The sequence below is a fragment of the Lacerta agilis genome, chromosome 16, assembly GCF_009819535.1.
Source record: "Lacerta agilis isolate rLacAgi1 chromosome 16, rLacAgi1.pri, whole genome shotgun sequence".
Lineage (NCBI taxonomy): Eukaryota > Metazoa > Chordata > Lepidosauria > Squamata > Lacertidae > Lacerta > Lacerta agilis.
In genome coordinates, this window is record NC_046327.1 from 30833439 (window position 1) to 30850287 (window position 16849).

At 46.5% G+C, this 16849-nt stretch overlaps 1 protein-coding gene across 5 annotated transcripts in view; it reads right to left on the reverse strand.

Moving 5' to 3' along the window:
• Positions 1–8869: 8869 nt before the first annotated feature.
• Positions 8870–16849, reverse strand: part of DOCK6 (dedicator of cytokinesis 6) — a 98960-nt gene continuing 90980 nt past the window's right edge. For all 5 annotated transcript variants that reach the window (XM_033173631.1, XM_033173630.1, XM_033173629.1 and 2 more), the window contains 5 exons: positions 16284–16520; positions 14536–14679; positions 14124–14230; positions 12124–12291; positions 8870–11008 (listed from right to left, as the gene is read on the reverse strand). In XM_033173631.1, coding sequence (XP_033029522.1) covers positions 10966–11008; positions 12124–12291; positions 14124–14230; positions 14536–14679; positions 16284–16520 — 699 coding nt within the window. In that variant the 3' untranslated portion in view covers positions 8870–10965. The remainder of the gene's footprint in view (positions 11009–12123; positions 12292–14123; positions 14231–14535; positions 14680–16283; positions 16521–16849) is intronic.

Genomic DNA, 16849 nt, shown 5'->3' on the forward strand with positions numbered 1-16849 from the left:
CCGTCCAGCTCAGTGTTTCCCAAACTTGGGTCTCCCACCTGTTTTTGGATTACGGCTCCCATCATCCATAGGTAGCAGGACCAGTGGTCAGGGATGATGAGAATTGTAGTCCAAAAAAAAACCCCAGGTGGAGACACTGTTCTAGCTCAGTATTGTCCGCACTGACTGGCAGCCCATCGGGGGAATCCATCTGCCTCAGTGTTGCCAGCACTGACTGGCAGCAGCTTTCCAGGATTTCTGGCAGGAGCCTCCCCGACTCTGATCTGGAGGGATTGAACTTGGCACCTTCCGCTTGTGAGGCAGACGCTTTGCCACTGAACTGTGGCCTTTGTCCTCGTGCTGGTTGTCATTCCCAACAACTGACAGTGGAGGGAGAGCCTAGCCCTCAGGGCTGGCAGCCTCTGACCCAGACTGTACCCTTCTGCCGCCTGAGGCAAAATGGGGAGGTGTTGCCCTGCACAAGCGCCGACCCACCCATCCCTTGCCACCTCTGCCCAAACCTCGCTTGCTGGGGTCGCATGGCTGTGGCTTCTGGGTTCCAGCGAGATCTCGCAAAAGCCCTGTGAATTCACACAGAGGCCTTGCATGACCTTCCCGGAACCCCAGTGAGAAAGGGATCTCGGAAAGGTCATGGGAGGCCTCTGCAAGATTTTGCAGGGTTCTTGCAAGATTTCACCGGAAGCCACCGCAACTGCTTTGGCACTGCCAAATTGGCAGTGGGGGCACGCCCGTGAAGGCACCTGTCTCAGTCTGCCCCGTGGAAAGGCCGACCTTGCTCCGTACACACTGTCAAGTAAAAACCCCACTTATTTTGCTTGAACTTCCTCTTAAATGCATATCAGCTGCAAGCAATCTTGATTTTAGTGGATTTTTGTATTCCTTCTTATCAGTGCTATTTTTCTAGAACTCGTCATGAATGCATCCCTTGTTCTCTTAGAATGCCAATGGCACTCACCTGAGAGGGGGGAAGAAACGCCCTGCTTGTAATATGGCATAAGTAGGCTCCTCCCCTATTCACAACTCCACCCCTTTAAGGTATGTGCCCCGGGCATCTTAACTGTCAGAACTGTTGCGCTGGCATATCAGTCATGGTGCTGTTGTGGCTCTCTCTGCAGAAGGGTGCAGAAAGAGCTGTGTTTTAACATGGAAGCTTCTCAAGCACCTTCTCTTCCCATGTGAGAAGAAGACAGGAATATACATCTAAAGCAGGCATCCCCAAACTTCGGCCCTCCAGATGTTTTGGACTACAATTCCCATCATCCCTGACCACTGGTCCTGTTAGCTAGGGATCATGGGAGTTGTAGGCCAAAACATCTGGAGGGCCGCAGTTTGGAGGTGCCTGGTCTAAAGGATGAACCAAGGAGAAGGAGTCACACAAAGCTTAAGAATGGCAGAGGAATAGGTTCAGTTACAGGTGGGTAGCCGTGTTGGTCTGCCATAGTCGAAACAAAATAGAAAATTATTTCCAGTAGCACCTTAGATACCAACTGAGTTTGTTCTTGGTATGAGCTTTCGTGTGCATGCACACTTCTTCAGATACACTGAAGCAGAAGTCACCAATAGGTTGTTGCTCAAGTCAGATCAGTTGAGAAGGAGAGCGCTAGCTTTCAGGGGAGATGCCTGTTCCCCCACCCCCCTGAAATGCTAAATTTAGTGCACAGCAAGAGTTGACAAAGTAGCCTCCAGGGAGAAAGTTCACACACAGACACACACACTTTACTTGATTGCTGAAACATCAAAGGACGACTTGCACATGTGTAAAAGCCTCCGCAGCTCTAACACCACAAAAATAACTTTCCTATCAGCTCAGCTGCAGGACCCTTCGGTGGAGTCAGTTCACAACTTGAACCGCCATGTACTCAGGAAATATACATGCACGACCAAAGAGGCAGCCTCTTGCGAAGGCAGTGGGGGGGGGGGCTGGGTTGGGGAGGGAAAATGTCTGCCTAGCAACAGCTTCTGTCACTTCCAGGCAGACTACAGCCTGCCATTGCTCACTAGGATGAGGGAAATGGGGCAGAGGTGTAAGCTGGGAGGGGAGTTAAGTAGATATATCAAAGTTTATGGCGCAATGGCAACTCAGGCACATATGCGCTGTGCTCTAGCCTAGTTGCACATATGGGAGAGTTCCTTTGTCAGTGATTTGTTCCCAATAATTTGAAAGGTTTTGACAAGAGGACAGCCATTCACTAGAGCTCAGGGACCCAAATAAACCTTGTTGACCAATATTGTCACTCAGAAACAGGGAACTGGGTATGCAGAAAGGCAGAGATGGGGGACGTGGGGGCCCTCAATATGTAGCTTGGTCCCAGCTCACATCAGGCCTAGCCAACATGGCCCATGGCCAAGAATGATGGCAGCTGCAGTCCAAGAACTTCTGAAGGGACCATGGGTTCCTCACGCCTGCAGAATCTGCTGTGCACTTGAGAATTGTGGGCACTCCGGCAAGATGCATTTAACAAGGGGAGGAACGACACAAGGCATGTGTATGGGTGGGACCTTCCTCCTCAATTCATGCTGATGGTAAGGAACTTTCTGCCCAACCCTTAACTGAGCCAGGACAACTTCCTTCTTTCAGTCCTTAATGCATCTGACCATAATTGAAGTCTTGGCTTCAGGTCAACAAGCTTGTTGGTCTGGTCTCCTCACAAGCTGGGAGGTAGATCAGCTGGCAGAAGTCCCCTGAGTCACAAAATAGCCCCTGTAGGCCTTTTAATAGCCTGGTCCCTTCTGAAAAGATTTCCAATTCCATTGCATCTGTGATATTCATCGGCTGCCCCAAACACAGAGCTCTGCAGGCATCGAAGAAGGGAGAGCGTGGGCAGTCTCGTGATTTGGATAACCGTTCACAGTTCCTCCCAGGCAGTCATCAGCAGCTAGCATGCCTTTGTATCAGAGCAGTTCCTCTTGAGCTTACCCCAAGGGGATTGGGGCAGCTTCCCCCTTCTCTTATCGATATATTGGTAGTGGGTAGGAGAGGGTTGGGGCAGCAGGCAGGAAGTGGTCGCCCCCATGAGTGTCGCCCAAAGGGAGGGCACAGATTGAACAGGCAGCTGCTAGGAAGTGATTCATTCAATAACAGAGGAGGAGGAGGGAGAATAACATGAGCAAATGAGATGCTCATGTTACACTGGGTGTCATTCTGGCACAGGTTTGGAGGGGATCCCAATTTTTGTAGTCCGTAGTTAAAAAGCCTGTCGTTCCTTTAGGAAGAACAAGAGCATTTGCTGTGGGGCTAAAATGTGACAAGTCTACCTTATAGCGTCCATCTCATATTTCTAAACACACTTTCATGAAAGGGGAGAACATGCCCTCCAACATTTCTCGGATGAAAACAGGGACGTCCCATTCCAAAACGATAATTTTACTATTTGTACCCCACACATCTTACTGGGTTGCCCCAGCCACTCTGGGCAGCTTCCAACATATATAGAAACACAATAAAACATAAAAACCCTTCCCTATACAGGATTGCCTTCAGACAGCTCGGGAGTCGGATAACTCCATAATGCCCTCCAACATTTCTCCAATGAAAATAGGGACATCCTAAGGGAAAGTGGGACATTCCAGGGAAACCGGTACAGCTTCTCTAAATCAGGGATGCCCCTGGAAAATAGGGGCACCTGGAGGGTCTGAGAAGAAAGCTGGTTGATTGCAAAATGATAGTTGAAGTTGAAACTGAAATTAAGAAGATGAAGGATTGGCCGAATAAAGACTTGAATGAAGACTTGGACAATTGTTTCAGGTTGATGGTTAAAGGAAAAAAGAATCCTAAAAGACTTGCCGAGCTGAGAGAGAGACTACGTGACCAGGGAGAGGAGACGGTGCATGAAGATTGGAAGGAATTCAGAGTGACTTGAAAAAACATTGTTTTTTGTTTTCTAAAGTTGGATATACCTTAGGGAAGGGAGTGGAGGTTTTTCGGTATTTAATTACAACTATGATGATTAGAATTTACGTTTAATGTAGATATATATTAGGGAAATGATTCAAGATTTGAGGAATGAAAAATAGATTTTAATTTGATTTGATATTAAGAGAGAAATTAGATGTTTAATGAGAAATTAGTTATTGGAAAAGATAGGGAAGTGTTTAAAGTTGAATGATATGATGATAAAAATTTAAAAATAGGTTCAATAAGTGGAGTGTTTAGGAGATTAAGATGCAATAAAGATGATAGAGGGTAAATAAAGTTAAGAAACTGTCAAGGAAGTTTGTCAATGAAATCCAGCAGTAGGAGATCAGGGGAAGCCACTCTAAGATGTTAAGGTTAAAATGTTAACCGTATAAGAAATTTTTGTGTTGTTTGTTTCTATGTTTGTTCTCGTTTTTTGTGTGTATTTTTCTTATAAAATGAATAAATAATATTTAAAAAGAGAGAGAAGAAAGCTGGTTGAGCCTCTCCACACTCACAAAGAATACTATGCAGTACATGTCCCCAGATTAAAATCTGGGTTTCCTGGAGTGATTTCTGCTATCACAGTGGCAGTTCCTGAAGTTCTTGGCTGAAATGGCTATCGTAAAGCAGATTAATGTATCTGGGGACATTCCCCGTCACACACACAATGCCTTCTAAGCAGTCATGTCCACTAGGCTACACGACCTATTCTTATGGGCCATGGATTGCAGGGAGATTTCCTGCCTTCCTTCCAAACCAGCATGTTTAAGATTGCAGCCTGAAGATTGTTAGGGTAGGGTGTGGCTTCCCACTAATTAAAAACCAAGGCTCTGTTTTCTAAAAACATCCTCTACAAATATGGAAATCACTGGCGACGTTGTTGTTTTTTCTTCCTTGGTGCTGTGTTTTGTTTTTCAGTCATTGGTTAGGACGGTGGGAGGCATAATAATCCAGCTTTAAGGACAGACGTCTGTTATGAAGAACACCTAAAAATCCAGTTTTTGCTACGGTAGCCTTCACCTGAAAAGGAAGCTCAATTTTGTCCTGGGGGGAAGGCAAGCACACAGCATTCTCGGCAAGCTGAGTTGCAACGCCTCCTTGCTGCTAAACCCTTGGGTTGCTCTCTCCTGCACATCAGCCTCCATTATCATTTGTATATTTAAAGCAAACAGAATAACATTGGGCTCCTTCTAGAAGTGTTACACAAGGTACAATCACCTAAAATGTCACTCCTTTTTTGCAACTAATCAAATAGTTTCAATGGTCTGAGGTTCTCACCAAATGAGCCCAAAGGGTATGCCAACCTCCTTCTTCCCATCCCGCCTGTAAAGTGAAATAAGATGCATTTTTTGGAAGTCATTTCCCTGGCATTTAGGATACACTCTTCTTTGCTGGCACCATTTGAAAACTTTTAACGCTCACTCACTGCCAGGAAGTCAGGATTAGCAACCTTTGTCTTTAAATGCATCTTGAGCATAAAAAGCGATGCATTTCACCTTCTCAACTGGAAATCTTTGGAGTACCGAAATATATATAATTCTTTCCACATTTCCTGTTCCTCACCCCACCCTGTTGGCTGGGGGGGTGGGGTGGGGATCAGCTCTGTCTTCTTATCTGTGCTCATTCCCTCTTTCCACTGTTTTTCAGCCCCAAAACTCAGATCCTCCTTCCCTCACTATCTGTAGCCACTCACTGCATAAACTGGGCTTTTATTCTCTGCTGTTATCCCAAAGTCTCCTACTGGCTCTCTTCTGGTTTAGACCACAGAGCCACCCATGTCCCCTGGTTCATGGAATAAGAGGGGGTCAAAAGGAGTCCATAGTCCTTTCACCCCTGCTTTATTCTTTAACCCCAATTACCTCATTTAAAGACAAATCTCTAATTTTAACATTACCTCCTGTCCCCATTAGCATCGCAGTTACAAATTTCTGAGCAAAGGCCTTTGTAGTGGAAAGCTCACATTTCTGCAGATATTCTCCTATTCTCTCCTAGTGTCTAGACATGGTTGCTGGCGCTTCTGTGCGGGATGGGGGTGGGGAGTAACACAGGTTGTGTGTGAACCCAAACAACTGTTCTATTCTGAGCTGCCTTAGCAAAGCGCTTCCTTCACTGTTCTGTTTTATTTCTGCTAAGATAATCAGACAAAGACAAGATGCTATTTTCTGCTTTTGCTGTAAACATCCCAAAGTCATGGGGTTCCCATTAAATGTTCTGGGCCAGCAATACTAACTCCTACAAGACCCAAGAGGCCCTCCCCAGATATGAAAGTGTCCCTTCAGAATTACGCCAAGACATGCAAGGACCTCTCCAATTGGACTGTGAGGTACTATTATAATAACAGACCCAGCCTCAGAGTACCATACTTTTCCGTCTATAAGACACCCCTGTGTATGACACTCCCTATTTGGGGGGACTCAAAGAAAATGGGGGGGGAGATGGCAGAGAGTTGTTGAGCTTTCTTTTGCAGAGGATTGCCCAGAGTTGTTGAGCTTTTTTCGGGGGGGGGGATTACCCAGGGTTGCCAAGCTTTTTTTGGGGGGGGGGGCTGTTTGTTGAAAATGGCTCAGCCGCACACGTCGCTAAATCCGCTCCCGTCTGTCCCATCGCCGACAGAAGCTGCAAATCGCACACCCAACTGCCAGAGCTTCAGCCAATCAACACCACTGATTGACGCAGCAACCAATAACGGCCATTGACAGCCGTGGCAGCAGCCAATCAAACGTCCACCCTATGCACTATCCATGTGTAAGACGACACCCACTTCTTAGAAAAAAAACCTAGTCTTATATACAGAAAAGTACGGTATTTGCTGTCCACGTTCCCGACACATGAGTAGCCCCCTTCTGGGGCTTTGCCATTATCCTCCTGCCCTTCTATTAGGTAAAGGTAAAGGGGCTCCTGACCATTAGGTCCAGTCATGTCCGACTCTGGGGTTGCGGTGCTCATCTCGCTTTACTGGCCGAGGGAGCCGGCATACAGCTTCTGGGTCATGTGGCCCGCATGACTAAGCTGCTTCTGGCGAACCAGAGCAGCGCACGGAAACGCCATTTACCTTCCCGCCGGAGCGGTACCTATATATCTAGTTGCGCTTTGACATGCTTTTGAACTGCTAGGTGGGCAGGTGCTGGGACCGAACAACAGGAGCTCACCAATTCAAGCATTCTTAACAGGGGGATTTCCCTTCACCCATTTCCAGTGCATAATAGCTTCTTATCAGCCCAGTTTTCCCAACGCAGCAAAACATCAGCTGCCCACCTGGGCTTTGGCCTGGATGCTCATCCCTATTAACGCATTAAAAACAGCAGAGAGTCTTGTGGCACCTGTACACATTTAATATGGGATAGACTACAATCCATGAGAAGGGTTCATCAAGAAGTGTGATCTTGAGTTACAGGTATATGCATAGACACACTTTGTTGTTTTTAATGCAAAAAGCTGGCACAGTTACTGTGCTGGAAACCATGAAAGCACTGCATGCCAAAGTGCCATAATGGTCTAGTGCAGCCTTTCGCAACCTTGGGTCCCCAGATGTTGTTGTACTACAACTCCCATCATCCCTGACCACTGATCCTGCTAGCTAGGGATGATGGGAGCTGTAGTCCAACGACATCTGGGGACCCAAGTTTGAGAAAGGCTAGTCTAGTGTGATTACAGAGCCCACAATGTGCCAACATGTTTGCATGGCAGCTTCAATGATGAAAGCTCCCCATACTCATTTCTTTTCAAATTGTCTGTGTTACTGCAAGAAACCAGGTACTCCCAGCACTTTCCTGTGGGATTTCATGTGGCTCACTTATCTTTGGGCTCAACTCCTCCATCACTCTCTTCTTTCACTAGCTTGTTGGACAGATGGTTTGCAAAACCAACCCATGGTCTGCAAACAAGGCCCCACTGAGCACCAGCTACGCTTTTGCCTTGCACCTGGGCACCAAACCCACACTGCTATTGGGAAACCTTGTCTGTAAGCTGGATCTTGCACCTTGGGATTCAAGCTCTTCCCATTGTAACTGTCAGCCCTCCTGCCCCATGCTGTTTTGTTTTGTTTGTTCCTGGGCAACAGAGTACCAGGGTGGTATTTGGGAAGAAGAAGAGTTTGGATTTGATATCCTGCTTTATCACTACCAGAAGGAGTCTCAAAGAGGCTAACATTCTCCTTTCCCTTCCTCCCCCACAACAAAGACTCTGTGAGGTGAGTGGGGCTGAGGGACTTCAAAGAAGTGTGACTAGCCCAAGGTCACCCAGCAGCTGCATGTGGAGGAGCGGAGACGCAAACCCGGTTCACCAGATTACAAGTCTACCACTCTTAACCACTACACCACACTAGCTCTCTTTGCATAACACATGCCTCTTCCCTGCTAGGTTTTTTTTTTTTGCTTCATATTCCCTCTCCTCTCTGGGCTTCCTTGTTCACAAATGCCTCTCCTCAAAACAGTTCCTCTGCTTATTTTTCTAGGCCCCTGAATGCTCCATCCTTGGCATGGCAGCACTTGTGATTTGGAAACATTGGTGCAGGGAGGGCTCAAAGGCTGCACTAGAAATATAGCCACAATCGGCACCTAGAAAATACAGAAAGCTGAAGTTAAGTGTTTGCATTTGATAAATGTTTGGATTCAGAGCCGTTGAGTTTTGTCCATGGCAGGAGAAAGGGTATTTGTGGTGGTTAGAAAAACAAGTCTGTCAAAACAGAGAAGGAACAGGGATTAGGGGACAACCGCAGCCCTATCCCAAGGGTGTCCTATAATTTCAAAGCACAAAGCAAACTCTGCCCATATCCGTGGGTTCTTGCTAACAATGAGGACCTAAAATTTGACCAGTTCAAAAATGGAAAGTTGAGTTCTCTGGATTCACTAGGCTCTTGGATTAGTTCTTGTATTCTGAAGTTTATGGCACAACTATAGCTAGTACAGATTCCTAGGTGACTCGAGTGTGAACAAATGACACGACCCTATTCATTAATAAGAACAGAATCAGTCTCTTTGGATTTTGTTTAATGGCATTATAAATAAAATGTTTACAAACTTCTCCACCAAGGAGCAATACACACAGAAATCAAATCTCAGCTGCCTACCATTGGTCTGGCCATAGCACAAATGTAGCATTTACCATGTCCAGAATATCTGGCCTGGAGCAAGGTAAGAGGAGAGGAACTCTGATCCAGAGAGAAGGATATTTCTTAAACATGAGAATGTGACATTTTGAATCCGAACGGTTGCAGCTTTGGTTACAAGTAAGCAACTGAGCTCTAGCACTTAGCTCCTTTTGTCTTCCACTGTTAGGAAAGAGCACCAATCTTCAATTTATTTATTTTTTTAAAAAGGTCTTTGGGTGGTTATGTGAAGGGGGTTACTGAGCAAGGGGGAGAAACAGTGGGAAGTTTTACCTGTTGGATTGGTCCAGTGCCTGTACGAATCTACAAAAACCAAAAAGGAGAAACTTGGAACCGAATCAGCACCGCTTACACAAATCTGTCTGTTCTAGCTCGTTTTGCTTTCGTCAAAAATGACGCTAAACTGAGCAAGGAAAAAAAATACTCAGTCCAAATGAAGGGAGTCCATACAGAATTATCGTCTGGATTAATCCTATGTATTTGGATGAAATGCTCCCCATTGCTTTCAAGTAAATCTGGATTTACTCTCTCCAGTAGTAAAAACACAAGAACATTTTGCCGTTGCCCTCAATCCTCAAATCATCCCCTATTAAAGAAAGCAGAATACACTCATTTCTCCCAAATACACTTCGCTCTGCCACTATGGGCAGGGGCTAATCACTACTCCCGCAGGAGAAGGATGTTCATTCCTATAAGAGTGAGATCAAAGTCTAAACTCAACTTGTGCCTGCAGCGGTGATTTTCCTTCACTACCGCTTGCTTGGGAAGGTGGGGGAGAGGCACTGACTAAGGTGAGGGATGCTCACAGTTCATCCATCCTCTTAATGAACAAATGCACACACGGCCCCTCTTCCTTGGCATTTTGGGGGGCGAAAGGAGGGGAACAGAACTCCTCTGCTCACTCTAGAAGGCACGGCTGTGATCAAGTGTGCGTGCAAATACTAGCCCCTGCCTCAGAAAGGGTATAGCAAGAGGCATGTAAAATAGGGAAGGGTCTTTGGCCCGTGCTGCAAGTGAAGAAGCTGAGGGTCCCAGAAGGCAGTTGGCAGAAGGCCATCACTTGGTGACCAGCTACCTAAAAACTGGCGGTCAGGATCTCCTGGGTGGAGGGAAGAGCCGAGGAAGTATGGATTCAGGACTCCTAGGTTTCAGCCCAAGCACTGGGTGGACATATGAAGCTCTTAGTGCAAGAGGACTTGTTCACCTCCAAAGGTGAGGAAGCGAACCCAGGTGTCCTAGGTTTCAGCCCCCTAACTCAATCTCAGAGACCACTGCCTCTCTCTCCTCTCCCCACCCTCTACAGTCAGGAATGGGAACAAGAACGTGGTCCTGTCATTCTTGTTGATTCATGAACAAACAGCTGGCAACTCTAAGTGGTTGGTAGCCAAAAAGGGGAGTGTCAAAAACAAAGCAAGAGAAAGGGGGAAACCGATGTTTTTGGGCTGAGCCCAGCTGTCAAGACAGAAGACAACACAGAATCCACAGTGGGTGGGCCTCCAACTGCAACCATACCCAGAGTTTCAAATCTGGCTATTCCTTGTGGAAGCCAAAGGCCCATGAGAGCAAAAGCAAATCTTCAGTTCATTAGGGAAGAGGATCTGCAGATGGTCTCACAGCTGGGGTGCTTCATCGAGAAAGCTGTGCACTGCAAGGCTTCCTGAGGCTGGGGCACAGCTCCGAGCTGCACAAATGTGGGAGCCAGATCACTCCCACCGCCAGCTCCCACAGAGATGTCTCCTTCCTCTTGAAGTGTCCGACTGGCCCACATCCTGGAGAGAGCCTGGAATGACATGGGAGGGTAGGCCTACTCCAAGTCTCAGCGTTGGCCTCCCAGAACAGAGCAAGCAGCCTGTCGTCCTGCTTGGCTGCAACCCTGGGGGATGCAAGGCTCCACAGTTCCCTCCTGCGAATGGTCCCTGCAGTTTTTCAGGTGGTCTGTTCCAGCGGGGGGCTTCCCTTTCTAGGCTTCAGTCTTCCGCAAACTCAGTCTGCTGAAGGAGTTTCTGGCAGGAGGAAACAAGCACAGCGCAAGACTCAGAAGGAGAAAAAGCACGTTCTGTAACTGGGGATTGGGAGGGAACGATAACAGAATGGCAAATGGCTTCATCCTGAAGGTTCAGGCAGATAAGAAGACAGTACACATTTACTGTCCAAATCTAAGACATCCTGAATGGATAAAAGCCACACTAGTAACACCTGAAAGCACAGCTTCCAAAAAACTGCCACCTTTATAAAAGGTACAGAGCAAGCTGCCTATGCCAGCTCAAAAACCACTGGTCCACTTAGTATTGTCTAAACCACTGAAGAGTGAAAGCCCCAAGGTATTTACACCTTAGAATTGGAGTAGGGCGGGCAGACAGGTAGCCATCCAGATAAATGATGTTGGAATCTAACTCCCACGTCGAAAACAGCATAGCCAATGGTCAAGGATGACGTGAGCAACTTCTATAGGCAGAGCCGCTGGTTAGCAAAAGCTGCTATGTTGAAACTATGCACATGTGCAGTATACTTGGGGGATGGGGAATGACCCTTCAGAATTGGTGTACAGGATTGTGGGAAGCCCAGAGGTTTTTTCCATTGTGCTGGTGAGCAGATGGCCCTAGGCTTTGCCTTAAGAGGCTGGTTGGGATTCCCTTTTCCTAACAATTTCCTTTTCCTAACAAACAAACAAAAACAAATGACATAAATGGGATAAAGGAACAAAACCAACATTTAGTAGAAATTACTGATAAACCTCCAGGTTCAGGAAGGAACAGGTCCTCAAAAAATAATGAAATGAAATGTACAGAGGTCATGCTGTACTCTGTATTTTCTTTCCAGACCTCTGGGCAAAATCCTAACAGGAGCTTCCTGCCCTGGGGAGCAGCACAAGGGCTTGGGGGTGCTTCCAGTCAAAGGTGCAATATCTGCAGAGAAACCCCAGCAGTCCTTTCTAGGCTTCTCATGAAGATCTTTGCTGAAGGGGGAAAGACAGATGCCAAAACAACCAGTAGGTGGCCAGTGGAATCCTGGCAGCTGTTATCACCAAAGTTTGCCTGTGTGGTCTGATTGAAGCATCTTTGATCTGAGTCTCTGCTCACGTCCTTTTTTGGAACCTGTGCAACAAGGTTTCCCTCACCTGTGTGCAGAATGGGGGGCCAGAGGGGTGTAGAGTTGAGGGATCTTGCGGTTGAGAAGCGGGTGCAGGGCTTCCTTGAGGCGCTGGTAATTCCTCTCCAGCTCTCGGAGAAACTCCCGCTGGTCTGGTCCAATCAGCGTCTTGTTCTTGCGAAGGGCGTCTTCACACCTAAAAAAAGATGGCAGCGAGTAAGAGGTTCGTGGTGGAACCAGCTCAGGGCTGACTTTGAGGAGTTGTCTCTCGCTCCAGGCACAAACTACAGGCATAAAGTGCTGAAAAGTAGACCATCTAAATTTCCCTAGTTTAAAGAGAAGCACAACCAGGAATTAGAACTGTCAATTCTCTGGACAGAGGGGAGCTAGGTCTGTTCTCTGCCACAAGAAACCCCAAGACCATTCAGCCTCCTCGGATGATTCTTAAACTGCTATCCTATGCTCACTTACCTGACAGTAAGTCCCTCTAAACTCAATGGCTGAGTAGATATGCAGACAATTGAACCATTAATAAATTATAAATAACATCTTCATGCTATTTTTAAGCATTTAGAGGCTTAAAAATTACAGGATATTCTCTGAAGGCACCACCTTCTTAAAAAAGAATGGTCATTCTTATTAGGTAAAGGTAAAGGGATCCCTGACCGTTAGGTCCAGTCGCGGACGACACTTGGGGTTGCGGTGCTCATCTTGCTCTGTAGGCCGAGGGAGCTGGCATTTATCCGCAGACAGCTTCTGGGTCATGTGGCCAGCATGACTAAGCCGCTTCTGGCAAACTAGAACAGCACACGGAAACGCCGTTTACCTTCCCGCCCGAGTGGTACCTATTTATCTACTTGCACTTTGACGTGCTTTCGAACTGCTAGGTGCACAGGAGCTGGGACAGAGCAACGGGAGCTCCCCCCATCGCAGGGATTCAAACCGCCGACCTTCTGATTGGCAAGCCCTAGGCTCAGTGGTTTAACCCACAGCTCCACCTCCGTCATTCTTAATACCAGCTATTAAAATGCTCTGAAAGTGGTTGCAGGGGGCAGAATATACATTATCAAGTAATGTTGAGTACGCTGGCAGTCAAAACATCCTCATTTTGTCAAGCTTCATGCTTTAAGCTGCTGGTGAAGCCGCCATATTGATTTCTACTGATGATGTGTTATGGCTTTCTTGTTGGACTGACTGATTTTAATGTTTTAAAATGATTCTCTGGATTATTCTATTTTGTTATTCTGTTAAGATGCCTTGGGGCATTCCAGGTGAAGGGCAGGATACTAATCTAACAAGAAATATAATATAGGCAGCCGGCAGGTGCTTTCAGCAGTCTCCCCCTGCATTTACAATTAAGGAATAGGTAGCTTCATGAAAAAAATCCTACTTTCCTGCCCCCCACCTCCCGGCTCAATGAGAATTGCACCAAGATCACGCAGCTGGATGGCTCAGTTGGTTACAGTGTGATGCTGATAATGCCAATGTTGCAGGTTTGATCCCCATAAGGGACAGCAGCATATTCCTACATTGCAGGGGGTTGGACTAGATGATCCTTGGGGTCCCTTCCAACTCTATGATTCTATGAATACTTGTTCTACAGAACCCACAGTGGGACTTGTTACAGATCAAAGTAGAGAACGAAACAGGAGCAAACGCCCTTCCTGTTCAATGGCTGGTGTGTGGGAATGGGATAGGAAGTAATTTTTAGCCAGCCCTAGCCCTCCATTTTCAAAGCGTTCAGCATAAATTAGACATTCAAATCTCCTGGAAAGAAGGTAAGCTAAATTTCCAACAGAAACATCACATCCAACAAGATTCAAATTGCGACAGGAAGCTCTTGGCAGGGTGTTTAATTAAACACAGCAGGATGCCAGAACATCAGCAGCCACAACAAAATGTACTAATAAGCAACCTCAATTCTCCGAAAAAGCAGAGCAAGATTGAGTGGATATATCAATGTAAGGGCATTACATGTGCAAAAGGATTTCAAGCTAGAGATTCAGGGCAGGTGTGCTTGTGCAGTACCTCTTGGTAAAGTCCTTGAAGCAGAGCCTCAGCTTATTGTGGTGTCGGTAGAGCTTGGGGTCTTCGGGGATCTCAGCCAAAAATACCTGCGCCACCTCCAGAGGTCCCTGGAAAACAAGGGCCTTGGGGTCAACGAGGAGTCCTCCTACTGCCCTCCACACAAGCTTGATTTTAACTCAGTAACCCACTTAGCTATCACAATGGCACCAAGGGTCTTCATCCTGTTTTCAGGCTCCCTTCCCCTACCCTCTACTTTGAATTCCTTACCCCCATCAGACCCAGGGTTAACTTCTGTTCTCACCCCACGCCTGTGATCTGTTGACTCCACAGTCTCAAGGGGTTTGCTACTTTTGACTGGAAGCTTCCTCTTCCCACTGAATCAATCATTTATTCCCATTCCGTGGGCAACTACCTGGTTGACTATGGTGCCTACACATCCTTGCAGCACCATCTGCAACATCTTGGCATCAGGTGGATCTTGGTGGGTGGCAAAGGCCAGCTCCTGCGTCTTCTTCTGCATGTCCTCTATGGCCACCTCTATGGGAATGAGAATAATCTGGGGAGAAGAGACCAAACAACAGAAACACAGCTGAAGCGTCAGGAGATGGGCATGTGCCATTCATATAAAACCCCAAACAAGACATTCTGGGCCCAATCTAAATTCTGCATTAAAAAAAAAAGCTCTGTTCTGCAAACTGCAGAAATTAAGCAAATTGAGTATATATACTGTACATGCAAGTCCCACTTAGCAAATGCAATACATTCCCAGGAAATTGAGCATTCACACAATAAGAGCATTATGGGAACTTTTCTAATCTGTGATCTCCCTACCCCTTCTACCATGATTTCTTCCTACAATGGCTGCAGCCACTAGCAAAAGAGAGACAAAGGAAAAACTGATTTGTCCAATCTCTCCTAATTTTGATTTGTCCAATTTTGCTCTCCATGCAGTGACAAAACTTGGGGTCTCAAATTTCAGCGGTGTCCCGTGCGATGCCAAAATTCAGTGGCCCCACCTCCTCTTGCCTTCCCTTTGACATCATAATTGCAGCACCCCTGTGGCACCCCTGAATCCAGTGTGACTGAACCGGTCACACTCCCCTAAATCCGCCTCTTCTCCATGGTTTCTGCCTGGAAATGGCAGGCGCCAACCAGGAAAGCAGAAACAAGCAAGGCAGATGGTGAACTCTGGCTGTTCAGATATCTGAATCAGCCTTGCACATAGCGAGGTCTGGGCATAATTCTTTGTGTTTCGATAAGTGAATTTTGCATAATGACCAAGCAGATCGTGGGACCTGCATGTATGCTTAGAAAGCTGAGGTCATTTTAATCTGTTTTATATTTTAACTCTTGTATGCTTTAAAGTATAGTTACGATGTCTTCTTTATTTCACTGTTTTATCTTTTGTAAACTGCTTTGAGGTTGTTGTCGTCTTAGTAATAAAACCTTCATTAAGAATAACATGAAACAATACAAACAACACATGATGGTATTGGTCACCAGAAACAAAACAAAAGACAATCATGATGTTTGTACAGCAGAAAATAATAGCAGCGTGGTAAGTCAAAGAACTATGCTTTGAGGTTTGTTTGTTTGACTATCAAGTGGTGAAAAATCCCATGAAATATAAACAAACAAACAAGTAAGTAAGCAACAAAGCAAGCATGGCTTCTCTTTTATAATTTATTCTGCAATGTTTATTATTTATTTTGAGTTTTGTCAGTCTCACAAGAGGAGTGGGGAGAGACATTTTAGCAGAAATGCTGAATCCCACCCCAGTGGAAAACATGTCACAGTTTTTCTGGTTTTTGAGATGATAATGATGATGATGATGATGATGATAATAATAATACCCCGCCCATCTGGCTGGATTTCCCCAGCCACTCTGGGCGGCTTCCAACAAAAATCAAATACATTAAAGTATCACACATTAAAAGCTTCCCTAAACAGGGCTGCCTTCAGATGTCCTCTAAATGTCTGCTGGTTCTCTATCTCTTATGGAATGCATTGCTCACAAGCTCAGGGACTCAAAATGTGCTTTTGAATGTTTTTGAGATTCTTGCTTACTACACTATTTTTTGACTTCTGAGAATTGTAGCCCCCGTGGCTCCACTCCCCATTCTCATATGCCTCCAAACCCACCCACCCACCCCAGAGTACCTCCTCCTTGTGGATGACATTGATGCGGGTCTTGATGTAGGGGAAAGCATGCGAGGTGGTGAGCAGAGTCTTGCGCTTGAACTGCTCGTGCAGGTCGCCATGCGCTCGCCCATCCAGCGTGAAGGGAGTACAGAACATGAAAGTGCGCAGGTTGTAGTTCTTGTCAAAGTACGTGACGCGATCCTTCAGCTCATACGTGTCGAAGAACGGCTCCACGTAAGTCAACTGGATGTATGCCTGCGGCAAGGAAGACAACAAGGCGGCAGGGGCAGTCAGTAGAAAGTCGGGGCAGCACCACCTCATTCTCCTCTGCCACACAAGGGGTCTGCTTGTCCTGACTGTCATCTAAGCTACCAAACACACTGGGACCAACTGACTATGGGAGAAAGCATCCCTTGGTGCTGCAAAGGCTGGACTACAGGCCCATGTCTCTGGTGCTGCAGCAGCGGCAGTCCCCACAACATTTTAAGAACGGCAACATTTTTACAGACTGTGCTTATAATGGCTGAAGTCAGAGTGAAGCTCTCAGTAGTCTCACCCACCACCTTTAATTGCCCAGAGGCACC